Source organism: Vanacampus margaritifer, chromosome 2, assembly GCF_051991255.1.
Source record: "Vanacampus margaritifer isolate UIUO_Vmar chromosome 2, RoL_Vmar_1.0, whole genome shotgun sequence".
Classification (NCBI taxonomy): domain Eukaryota; kingdom Metazoa; phylum Chordata; class Actinopteri; order Syngnathiformes; family Syngnathidae; genus Vanacampus; species Vanacampus margaritifer.
Window position 1 is genome coordinate 7,508,432 of NC_135433.1, and position 13,751 is coordinate 7,522,182.

Here is a 13,751-nt window from a genome sequence, read left to right on the forward strand (position 1 = left end):
AGAATACACTTAAGTTAGCAACGTAAACATGAATATGTATACAGTACACTATCGGTGCGCAGTTATTGGGCCACATACACCACAGTAGCTGCGTGATATGCCTGAGGCAATAACATGCAGTCAGTCCCGCCTTTGCAGATAAAACAACTTCAACTCTTCCGACATGTGCAAGATTTGGGGTTGCTTCCGTTTTGCCCTTCAGGCTGCACTGTAGACGCTCACGTAAAATTCATGCCAAAGGAGATTTGGAACCGTGCGGTTATTGTGCCATTCGAGGGTTGGTGACTTTTACAGAGCATTCGGACACATTCTGGAGTGGTTCCAGAAATGCTCCACGTTACATTAGTACAACTTTTGCACAACATATGGCAAGTTAGTTGGCCCATTTAGAAGCAGAAATATAAATCTATCATTTTCAGTCATCTCTGAATGTTGTCCAAGTATATTTTGTTGCACAAGCAGATCTTCTGTTAATGTTTCTCTAAGCTTTTAACGATACATGTTGACATAAAGCTGTTGCTCTGATGTTATGAAAGTATGGCCTTTGTATCATTTTAAATAAAAAATCTGCATAATTGTAATTCACCCACATGCATCAATCAGACTTACATCAATTAAATATATATATTCATACATAGTCTTTTATATATTTTCCAAGGATGTCTGCGCTTTTTATTAAAGCAAATTAACCACACTAGCAGAGCAGAGAATCGCTGTCATAAAACAAGTTTTTATTAATCGATTTGATCTAATATTTGATATAAATATGTTCTAGTTTAAATGTTTTAAGTGTCCCAAAGACGTATTTATATGTTTTTTTATGTTTGTTTGTTTTTTATGCTAGAGCATAGAGAAGGCTTTGATGAAGCCTCTGAACTGAAGAGAACGGTTTAAGCAATGGATGTTATTACAAAAACGGCCAGCAGATGGCAGCAGAGTGTAAGAGACCAGCCAGGGCCATGTTGCAACAAGCTGTTTTCCCCACAGTTTTAAACAGATCTGTGAATAATGATTGAACTTAACTATATTCTATTTCCAATTACTGCAAAATGCAAACAGAGAGAAATATACTTTTTTCCTAATGAAAGAAGCGACTCTAATCTTTTCTTTTTCTATTGTAATTCACCCACATGCATCAATCAGACTTACATCAATTAAATATATATATTCATACAAAGTCTTTTATATATTTTCCAAGGATGTCTGCGCTTTTTATTAAAGCAAATTAACCACACTAGCAGAGCAGAGAATCGCTGTCATAAAACAAGTTTTTATTAATCGATTTGATCTAATATTTGATATAAATATGTTCTATTTTAAATGTTTTAAGTGTCCCAAAGACGTATTTATATGTTTTTTATGTTTGTTTGTTTTTTATGCAAGAGCATAGAGCTTTGATAAAGCCTCTGAACTGAAGAGAACGGTTTAAGCAATGGATGTTATTACAAAAACGGCCAGCAGATGGCAGCAGAGTGTAAGAGACCAGCCAGGGCCATGTTGCAACAAGCTGTTTTCCCCACAGTTTTAAACAGATCTGTGAATAATGATTGAACTTAACTATATTCTATTTCCAATTACTGCAAAATGCAAACAGAGAGAAATATACTTTTTTCCTGATGAAAGAAGCGACTCTAATCTTTCTTTTGGTAGGTTCCATGTTTTTATAGCAATAGAACACAATATTCTGTGGGCTTTGCAAAATCAGTCAAAATCCAATAAATAGCCGGGAGCAAAAGGGGTTGCTTTAGTGAAAATGGCTGAGAGTGAATGAGTTTTGTTGCCGTATCGATACTGGTGGCACACAGTAACGCCATTAAAAGCATCCCTGGAGAGACACACAGGGGACAAGGAGCCTGGACAGAGGCTGAGGCTGAGGCTGAGTGGCTGTTTACACAACAACTGTCTAGCGTCTAAAGAAACAGGCGGCGGAGTACGAGCGATGGAAGTATAATCAGTACTGTTGGTCAATTATGCTTCATGTGCGCCCTCTCATAAAAATGTATGATTTGTTTCCTCTCCTTTACTCCGAGGCCCCACAGAGGCTCCATTCATCCTGGGGGATGGCTTCATTATTGAACAGTTAAATGGTCAATAGGTGGAGCGCCGGGCGGCCTTTTTAGCACAAGGGCAAATGGCCTAGTGCAAATGGCTGGCGAGCCGGCAAGACCCTAATGCATTAATGAGAGTGCGTGATGTGCGCTAATGTGACGGCAACAGATTCACGCTGACAGTAATGGAAGATTTTGCCCCTGGTTACGCTCATAAGTGCACCCCCTCTACATACACACACGCACTCAAAACCAGCCCAGCACCCCCTCCTCGGCGAGCCCGGCGGATGGAGGGGGTGGAGTTCACCTTGCCTTCCGCCGGAGTCTTGACACATGCTTAATAAATAACAGGAGACAAGGTGGAACAAGCAGTAGCGGCGCACCCCTGCCCGCCCTACATACACCCCTAGTGCCACTACTTGCACTGCGACTAGTTAACAGCAACACTGGCAGCTTTTTGGCAAGTCTCCTTCCAGCACAGAATGATCCAGTACAGCCATTCTGAAAACTTTTAAGTCACGCAGCCCCCTTCAACATCCTGGGAAAGACAGTGCACCCCTCTCCAACATACATTACATACCTTTATTAGAAAAGTCCATTTAAAGAAACTTATAGAAAGAAATCATGTTTAATCATGCCAAAAGCTATTGGGACCCTCAAAAAGAATCGCCTCTGAAATGCACAAACCGTTGGGGGAAAAACGGTAAAAAAAAATAAAAAAAAGTTGAATTTTAATCATGTCAAATAGATTAAACATCATTCAACCATTTTAATTGACGTACCCCCTTGCTAACACATAAACACTCCAAAATAAGTAACAAGACAAAAAGACGGACATGTTTTGACAGCTCACACTCTATATCAGGCTTTACACAATCAGGATTTTGGAGCCGATCACCGATCAGTGAGTTTTTAAAAAAAAAAAACGATAACCAATCACCAATCAGACCAGAAGATAGACCAAGCTATTTAAATAATTTATGTATTTACTATACAGTCAAACCCCCACTATTTGCAGAGGACTGGGACCGGCCCCGAATAGCCAAATTTTGCGTATACCGTAACCGAAACCCATTGAAATTATGCGTGCGCAATCGTGCAGTAATCTCATCCTCTCAGCGCACAGCAAATGTCTGCAGTGCATAAAAAAAAATTTAAAAAATCCTAACCTGAGCTGTATTTACTGTTTATATTTTATCATATTTTTTCATATAAAAAAATTGAAAACTTTATATAGTACATGTGGTTTAACTAAGTGGGAAGGAAAATGGCTTAAATGCAAGGGTTGTTTCAAAATGAACGGGCAACAGGCTATGGTGACGACGGTCGGCGGTGTGCGCCACGCACACCGCAGAAGACCATTCCCCCTTCTCTTACCGTTTCAACAGCAGTTTGGGTGCACACTCAGTTGTTCTACTGTAATTTGAAGCACACATACATAGATAACACAAACACACTCACTCTGCACCGACAAGCAAACCGCTCCATTCAAGAAGTCCAAATATGGGGCATTACCAGACCCTTAAATGAGGCTCTTCACACGTTTGAGAAATGTTTTAATAAATGACATGTTTTTCATTATCTTTGAATAGACGATGTGGGGCCCATACTTATACAATTTGTTTTATGACTTAAATATGCTTAAAATTACCTGTGTGATTAAAAACAAGTAACAAACTAGATCTGATTTTAATTGAGACACAAATATGATATACAAGTGGTTTGAACTTTTACATACATCATGTAATTTATGATCTCAGGTTTCGGATAGCAGGGATGTGATTTGACCAAAGTGAAATTATCTGAAAATTTAGCCGGGGGTCTGGGGGCCGCTGGCACCCAGCTAGGTCCAGGGTGCTCATGGGTTTTCCGTGTTTTTAAGTACTTTCAATGCACTCACATGACAAAGAAATAGACAAAACAGCAGCATACATTTTCAATGTATATTGAACTATCCCATATAAAATGGCAGTTTTAGTCAACTCAAAATCAGTCACATTCAAAAACATTGGACTGCCTTTGCTTTTAAAAACTATCACTGAGAATATCATCATATCTAACTAATGTGATTACTAAGTTAACACATAAATAATGTTGAAGAGTTCAAATTTCATGAACAAATAATTGTATCATGACCAAATGAAAAGTAACTCATATTAGAGCATACCACAAATGTCTTTGTCATAGCAGAAGATGTTATCTGTCGGAGTCATGTGCATACACAATGAACTACTACTACTAAAAAAATAAAAAAATAAAAAAAATCAGAATTTTTTTTTGGGGGGGATAAAAAAAAGCGGAATTCCGCGAATTAGCGGAAAAATCACATCCCTGGGATAGGTGTGATACTGGTTTGGCCACCATGTGCATGTCTGATGTTGCCAAGGGCGTACTGTATACAAATGGAAACAGTTTGATTTACATTTCACAGCCTCCACATTCCTGATTGGCTTTGCTTTAATTTCATTGTTCACGGTTCTGACAACATGATGCGGACAAACCTTTGAGTAGCACTCACAGATATAACTTATAAGAGAAATCTTACCATGTGCATGTAGCGCTTGCAGACATACTGGCATTTCGCCGTAGAGACAATTAATAACATAAAAACTATGCGGGAAAATCAATATTTTCAAGTTCGTTGGGCTTAGAGGGTGGCAACGCAAAATGGCCACCGGTGGCTTCACTTCTCGCTATGGTGAATAAGTGGCATTGTGAGTCCATTCATGTATAATAAGTCAGTGGATGTTGCTCACCGGTCACCGTAGTACAAGGAACGTTCAAGAAGTTTGTGTGAATGCACAAACACACGGAAAATTAGAGGGAACATTGATTGAAATGCATTGGGGAAAAAACTAAAAACAATTTAACCCCCAAAAAAATCCACACTGAAAAATTCTAGAGACAGAAAATGGGGGCACCGACACTCCCTCAAAAAATATAATGTAATTATTTTGAAAAATTGGTCACCCCCCAAAAAAAACTGTATATGCTGAGAAACCTTGAATTATCTACGATGGCAACAGAGAAAGTTCCTGGAGTGAACAAAATGGTGTTTTCTGTAACGCCTTGTTTTGTGGATCAGATCAATAACGCCATTGGTCGATCGTCAAATTATGACATTACATCCGATCAACGATTTTGCATAAAATACTAAATATCTTCCGATCCGATCCAGCTGATCAGATCAATAGATGGTCTACTCAATATAATGTATACTGTAAGTACATACCAAAAGTTTGGACACACCTTCTCATGCAATGCATTTTCTTTCGTTTCATGACTATTTACATTGTAGATTCTCACTGAACGTTTTCAGTTATTTCGCCTTTTTTAAAGTACATAACTCCACATGTGTTCATTCTTATATTTGATGCCTTCAGTGAGAATTTACAATGTAACTAGTCATGAGAATAAAGCAATTGACACATTGAATGAGGTGTGTCTAAACTTTTGGCGAGTAAACGCCGTGATGGTGAGACAATACGAAGCAGTTAATGTAGTGAAAGAATGAAAGCCACTCAACATTGGGGTTTTTTTTAGGTGTTACAAAAGCAAACAAATATTAGCATTAACTCTTTGACTGCCAAAAACGTTAAATAACGTTTATTAAAATCCTATGGAGGAGTGCCAAAGACGTTAAAAGACGTTTGTTTCAAAACAGAGGGGAAACTAACCATTTTCTATTGTTGATTACTGAAAAACGGAATAAGGTAGAAACAAACTTTTTTTTTCTGATGAAAGATGAGAGTCCAATCTTTCATTTGGTAGTGTGTGTGTTTCCATAGTCCAAATACATAATTTTCTGTGGACCTTGAAAGATCAGTCAAAATGCTTAAATCGGCTGGCACCCACGGCATCCCTTTTCTGAAAACGTCTGGCAGTCAAAGAGTTAAAGTCACTGTTGTGCTTGACATGCTTGTTTTCACTAAAAGCTTTGTTTTCTCCACTTTTTTGTCAGAAACAGGTGTTTTTTGATGAAACTAACCATCGTCCTACTGAACGGAAAAGAGTAGAAAACGTTTTTTTTCTGGGGAAAGTAGATAATCTACTTTTTGTTTTCGTAAGTTTGATGCTAATATTGTCACAGAACACAATATTCTGTGCCGCCTGAGAGATCCATCAAAATGCTTAAAAACGACTGACAATATAAGGAATTAATCAAACGTTGGCCTTTTCCAAACTTTGTAAACCAACATGGCGACAAAAATGGTGCACCCCCTTTAATCATTTTCATTCATCTTCCTCCTCCTCCTCCTGGTCATCATCATTAATAACAATGTTGAGCCTTGGAGCATTAATTAGTGCACTTCTACTCAACGCCAAGCTACCTACGATGCGCACAGGCGCCATTCGCTGCATACCAACTTGTTTTTCCCACCACATTTTTTTTTTTTCCTTACACGTGTTGACGCGATCGCACAATTGTTCAAGCGTGCCTAGCAGACACACAAACAGTCCCCGCGCCGCTCGCTTCATTAGACAGCCCCTGTGTCGGCCTGCGTGCAATTCATTAGTTTTCACCCCCTTCCTTCCTCCCTCCCCACTCCGTAATTAGAGTGCCTCTGTTTGTCCGGCATCCTTCACTCAGCCGCATCATCTCAAGGCCAATTATCATTCCGCGGCAACAGCTCCCTCATAACGCCGCCGCCGCCGCCGCAGCCTCGAGAGTCGACTTCAAAACTATTACGGCCTCTCAAGAATGTAAATAAAATGGCTGGCAAATCAGCGGCTAATGATCGAATGTGGAGTGGCACCCGCGGGACCCGTGATATAAGGACTGATGAGTTTGCGCCACGCTTGCTTGGAAGAGCTCAGGATGGGCTGCGCTTATTTTACACCACAATGGCTATTTTTGGACAGGGTTTTTTTTTTTTTTTCCTTCATAGCAACTTCACAATCTTTGTGGCTTGTTTTTTTTTTTTTGATACAGTAGAATCTTTAAGGTGGTAGTAAAATATAGAATTCAACCCAAAAATACACCTGTAAAGCCGGAAGCTAAAAGAGCTACTGCAGTGATCGTGACAGGACGTAAACATCAAAGTGAGCAAAGTACGGCATGGGACTATTTTCAAACATTGATTTGTGACCTCTCTGGTAGAAGCCGCTTGACGACTTTCTAGCTTCATCTGGCGACTTTCAAAAGCCTCTTGGTGAAAGCAACTAGCGACAAATCTAGCGACTTTTTTCTGGTGTTCAGCTTGGGAGACAGCCAATCTACTCCCTGAGCCACGCAGCTCCTGCTCTGTGTTTGTATATCACTCGTGTCAGCTGGAATCTGTTTTTGGTCTCCTCCTGGAGATAAGCAAACAGTAGGAGGGGCCTGGCTCAGGTGGTAGTTTGTTTTTATTTGTTCAGTTTGTCCCCAGCTGAAGGTCGCGAGTTTGTTCCTCAACCCTTGAGTGACTTTTATTTTATCTTTTCCAATTCTTTATTCTACTCTCTTCCAAATATAAATATGTGCCTACTCTAAAAATGAGTCTATTTGGTCCCACTCTAAATAGAGTCAAATTTATTTTACAGAATTTACTGTGTGGCACACAAAACTTTGCTCACGTGTTCCTGTTGCCATCTCTACAGCTGCCCGTTTAAGCAGAAAACTGGGTTGAGCCTGTACTGATTCCGCTTTCTACCGCAACGCTGCAATTTGTGTTTTCTGAAATAGCCACACATCAAACTTTGCTCAGGTCCTGTTTACTTCCTGTTTAGATCTCCACAGCAGACCACCATTCAGGCGCCAAACTAGGTGGGCCTAATAGTGTACTCTACTTTTTGCTACCAAAGTCAAAACAGATTTGCTAAAGTTTTACTCACGGCAGCTTTCTCACTCTGTATTTCTAAAACTTCCAAACTAATCTGCCTCAAATCCAGGTTTTATATCCCGACTTTCAAGCCAGAACATACTTATATTGGGAATGGTGAGTGTGATTCCCTCAACCCAATTATTACAGTCCTCTTTGTCATTCAAGACAGAGGCTTCAGACACTGAATAATATGCAAATTTAGCTTATTTACATCCTAAGTATTTTTGTTGGGCTTCTCCATGTAGTTAAAAAAAGCATAATTCTTCCCCGCCAGTCATCACATCAAAAGACATGTTTAAATAGCAGCACTTAGCATTTGAGAAGTTCTTCAAATTTCTCCTCGGGAAGTGAAATCAGCCGGTTACAATCAATCTCTTTTTTTTTCCCGAGGGGGGTAGAGGGGGAGTCACACCACAAGCGCCGCGTTGGGCAAAAAAAAAAAAACGCTTTCCACCGCCTTCATTACCATCATAATAAAAGTGTCTGAGAAGCAAAGTTACAGAAGAATGTAGACACCTCACTGGCTGCTTTGTACTATCATCAATCCTCCAACTTGGTTGAGAGGAAGAGAAAAAAAATCATGCATATTTAAATTAATTCTGCGCCGGCTCCCACAAAAGGAAGCTGCCATCCGTCAGGACACCTTGCGGAAAAACTCTATTAAATCCGAGTCAGCTGGGAAGCGGGGGGGGGGGGGGGGGGAAATGAGTGAAGAACTAAATGATTGCTTCCAATTAAGTTGTTTATCTCACCGAGGAACGTCTGTGCTGCTTTTCTTTGGTCCGAGTGTGCACGCCAATCAGGCCCGACTGACTCAGTCACTCAGGAATGACGAGCCATCATCGGCACATGCCTCGTCCCGGGAATAAGGATAGGCAATGTTACAACAGACAAGTCTCTCTGGAATTTATTGTATTGGGTCTCAGGAGATATTATATGAAGGTAGTTAAATCCCAAATGCTGAAATGGGTTGTTGTACAGATGGAAACATAAAACAAGCAGAGGGAGAAGTACCTATAGTACATGAAAGTTACTCTACTTAACAGGAAGCACAGAAAACAATTAGTAAAGGCCCAATCAAGTTTGCCACCTAACACGGACTGCTGTAGATCTAAAAAGCAAAGAAGCAAAACTGAAATATTAATAGTCAATACCTGGCAGCAGAAAGCAGAGTGTGCATACTTGCCTGAATCAACAGGTTGCTGTAGACCAGGGGTGTCCTCAGGGACCAATATGCTGCATGTTTTAGATGTTTCCAGGGTTTTTCCTATGTACAAAATTCAGAGGCGGCCACCTCCACCTAATTTGCTTGCCACCTGCAGCCTGACAGACTGATATCGCTCACCACAGCGCTCCAGCTCATGTGTGATAGAGCTCGGCTGCAGGAGGGCGACCGGTAACGGTATCGTCACCGCCGCATGTACTGACAACATTAGTATCGGTAGTCGTCCATAGTCAGGATGGTACCACCTCTGCCTCAATTTGAGCCAGGAAAAACTCTGGTCCCTCCTCCAACACGCCTGATTCGAATGAAAATGTTCGTTATCATGATTCTGCAGAGCTTGCTGATGAGCTGACCATTTCAATCAGGTGTGTTGGAAGAGGGAAACATCTAAAAACATGGAAGATAGTGAACCTTGATGACTGGATTTAGAGAGCACTGCAGTGTAGACAAAAACAATTGAAACGAGAAGTAATGGAAGAAGAGTTAGATGAAGGATTTATTGGGGGGGGTACTACTTGGAAGCAGAAAGTAGAACATACAATTTGTACAAGGTCTACAAGTCGACTGCCTTCGTGGGAATTTTGTAAGGCTCAACCCACTAAGGGAGTAAAATTTGATGTGGGACTACTTTGAATAAAAAAAATGGAGTACATAATGGAGTTTGGAGCTGGATTCATTTGTAAAAAAAAATAATAATAATGTTTCGCTACTTGGCAAAGCAGATCATGCACTCACTAAAGGAATGCCTAAATAGGCTGCTACATGCATCAAAACAGGACATAACTAGAAAGGGAGCAATAGTACAAACTAGGGGTGTCAGGCGATTAAAAAATGTTATTGTAATTAATTGCATAACTGCAATAGTTAATTCACGATTAATCGCAAATTTACTATCTGTTCTAAATGTGCAATTGAAAAAAATTGTTAAACTCTTAAGATAAAAGTTGAAAAATGTTAAACTAATAGAAATATGACTGTATCATTTCGTCATTAATACAGTAATTTCACAATAATTCATAAAATTGAGTTAAAATTAAAACGATGTACTGTACTGTGAAAAAAAACGCGTGTAATATTGATTTGTGTTTAGGTCATTTTTCTGCCACTAGATGGCATTATTGCATTTGTAAGACGGTGACAGCTCAGTGGGTTAGGGTTATGCATTTTTCTTTTTGTATTAAGAGCTATCTAATCTTCAACATGAAATAATGTGTGAAATTCTGCACAGTTTTAAAATTGTAAAATACAACTTGACCCCAGTCTCCACAAATATATGCATTATTATAAAATTTATTACTACTAAAATTTAACATGGGTGTGTCTGTTGTATTGCGACTGGAATTCCCTCAGTACAGAATTTCCAAGTAAGGGTGGTCATTAATCACGCATTAAAAAAGAAAATCTGTGGCTTTAATGGAACTTTAAATGAACTCAAAATGAACGCACTAATTTTGACACCCCTAGTACAAACCAAACTGTTTGCTTCGTAAACTGTCATTTGTAGAGGTTAAAACAATAAAAGGAGCAAAGTTTAGTATTGGACTATGTTTGAAATTGTGGACTTCACTACTTGGAAAAAGAAAGACTACACAGTACAAATTCAAGTTGCTGCCTAAACTGGCTGCTGTACACTGAAACAGGAAGTAACTGTAAGGCAGCACAATGTGGTGCTGCCAGACCATTCAAAAAAATTTTGATTTCACTACTTGGAGCGAAATTTGCTGCCTCAATGGACTGCTGCAGACATCAAAACAGGAAGTTAACAGAAGGGGAGCTTAGTTTAAACAATATACCCAGCATATTTGTTTGTTTAAAAAAAATACATGCATTTCACTTCCTTGTCCACTGCAGATGACACAGTATAGGCTCAACCAGCCTGTAACCTAAACAGGTTGCGGTAGAGAAAGTAAATGTGCATACTACATGCCCATCGAGTCTGCTGCCTAAACAGGCTACTTGTGGACAAAAGACAAAAACAGGAAGGAAATAGGAAGTGGGTTTCACTACTTGGCAGCAGAGGATACAATTACTACAGGACTGCCTAAACGGGCTGCAGGAGAGATGAAAATGGGGAGCAACTACAATGAGAGAAAAGTTTTTAGTATGGAATTATTAAGCAAAAATGGATTTCACTATTTTGTATCAGAAAGTAGAATGCACATAGTCTGCCGCCTAAACGGGCTGCAGTTGCGACCCAAAAAAAACTTCTTCTTTTTTTCAAAATGCCCATCCTTAGTAGAGACATCAGAGGAGAAACCTTTCAGCGGGAAAAATGGTCGCTGTCATCGTGTGGCGGAGAAAGCCAAGCCCGACACAACAAGTGATTTATTGTTGTCTCCGAGCATCCTGAGCATCAGAAGACAAACATGGAGGATGTGTGGGGAACCACAAAAAAAAGCAGCAAAAGGTTTTTGAAATTTAAAGATGACTTCCAGGGGCTCAAACTGGGGAGAGGGGTCCAAGTAGACCAATACTCTGTGCGTGATCTGATTAGCACATGAGCTGTTAGCACGTCCCCTACATAGCAAACACTCAAACCCGCCGCGCGGCTAATCCGTCACCTCGCTGGGGAAAGAGTGAAACATTGATTTCTTCCTGGATTACATATTTACACACACACATGCACACACACACACTTTTGTGCAATTAAGAGGGTGTTTATCGACAGTTCCAGCACCCTCTTGATAAATCTCTGCAACCTCACTCAAGTGGGAGAGAACGATGAGGCACATTTATGTTGCATGACCGAACAAATAGCGCATTTTAATAAAGAATATTACATGATTTAACAAGACTGTTCAAAGTTTCCTTCTGATCTGCATCCTCTCCATCCATTGATGCTGTATGCGTGTGCAATACTGCCCCCAACAGCACCACTGAGGTAGCGCTTGTTGTAGTCAGTCAGCCAACTTTTAAATAAGAGCTTTAAAAAAAAAAAAAGGTATTTGGGAGCTGGATCGATTAGATCGGTCATCCATTAGTGCTCATCAGCGGCAGAACGGATTAATGTGCTCTTCTGGTGTCAATAAGAGCCCTTTAGGGACCCTCGGGCATTACATTACTAGACATTCCCAGAACTTTCTCCCCCACAAATCAATTTTACATGAAAATCATTATTTAGACTGGCGTAATAAAAACACATGATGAAAAAAAATACAGAATAAAAGCTTGGGAAACACATTCATTACCATAAAGGGTGACTATTTCATGTAATAAATCCAAATGTTTTAGCTCGACTTCGCCTTCTTATTTTCGCAGGTGACACTCGGGACGCGGGATTCCCTTTGAGGTTAATCACATTAGACAGGGCAACTTATAAAGATAAAGTTAGACGCACACAAACACTAAACTCCCTCAACTCGACCCCCGTCGCCGGTTTTTACGCGGCGAGGTGGTCGCACCTGTTCGGAATCATTCACGTATCATCAAGTGTTAACAAATCATTATTTAAAAAATAAAATGAAAAACATGCTTTTAGGCGACAGTGAATGTATCAGGTGCGTTCACTTACCTTTAAAAACTTCTCCCCGGGCGGATAGCAGTAGCGTGATGGTGGCGAACCACCAACCGACAACTTTATCCATGACGACGGCGCCGAGGCGACCGCGGGGTTGGCAAAACACAAACTCTTCGGCGCTTGTCTTGCAACTTGGACGGCTCGAATCCTTAAAATATATATATATGAGGACCAAAAGAAGCTCCGTGGTCGTCCCTCTTGTGCTTTGAGTTCTTTTTAGGCGGGCTGTTGTTGCCCCAATGCTGCTGCTGCTCCCTTTTCCTCTCCTTCTCCTCCTCGCTCCGAGTCCACACTCGTAGGAGGACTGTGAGTGAGTCGATTGCACACTTGCGCGTGGATGGAGCGAGTGGTGCCTCTGTATGGGCCGTGTGGCCGGGAGAGGGCGTGTGTGAGCGGGGCGGACGGAGAAGCGAACCGCGCCTCCATTACCGTCAACCCTCCACTACCTCCTGGTGAAGACGACCAGGTAACCTGATTTGTTTGATTATTTGTTCTCTCCTTTCTGAACATTACCGCATGATACTTCTTCCTTTCTTTCTTTTTTTGACCACAACTTCCACGTGAATACTGATGTTTTCATGAGCTATCGTGCATCTTATGGTTCAATAGAAATCTACGTTCTAAAATGGCGTCTTCACATTTAATACACACCTGTAGGTCGTCAGGCTGTCGAACAATTGAAGCGAAAAAAATATACAATAAATCATTTTATTTAGTGACTAATTAATATATGTATTGTTTACAAATACGTGATGAAGTTAACCAAAGCTATCATTTAACATGGAAAGTATAGTGAATAAAAAAAAATACATGTCACATGGTGTGACGTCATAAAGAAGAGACGGGGAAACCAGTTCTCATACGAACAAAATTGAAAATTTAGTTTTAGCTGTTTAGAATTTTATAGGCAAGATGGCCTGGAAGTGGCAGGATGAAGGCGAATAACGAGTTTATTTTTTTTAAGTTTAGTTTACAATGCCTTTACATTGATTCTTGAACCTTTGCCATATATTAGAGATATTCAAATTTCAGGATTCACCTAAAATGCAATATACTTGTGTATATATCGCTGGCATCATCAAACCTTGTAAGTGACAATTTGGTAAATGTTATATTTTTCAAAAATCTACATTATTGGACCAATAGTATTGGTCAGT

At 40.1% G+C, this 13,751-nt stretch overlaps 1 protein-coding gene across 5 annotated transcripts in view; it reads right to left on the bottom strand.

The window, feature by feature from the left end:
* LOC144042751 (receptor-type tyrosine-protein phosphatase mu) overlaps positions 1–13,378 on the bottom strand; it is a 245,438-nt gene extending 232,060 nt beyond the window's left edge. For 3 of the 5 annotated variants that reach the window (XM_077555680.1, XM_077555677.1, XM_077555674.1), the window contains exon 1: positions 12,589–13,376. In XM_077555680.1, coding sequence (XP_077411806.1) covers positions 12,589–12,661 — 73 coding nt within the window. In that variant the 5' untranslated portion in view covers positions 12,662–13,376. Of the gene's footprint in view, positions 1–12,588 lie in introns of all 5 variants that reach the window. The other 2 variants (XM_077555675.1, XM_077555673.1) reach the window with 2 other exon arrangements.
* Positions 13,379–13,751: the final 373 nt, after the last annotated feature.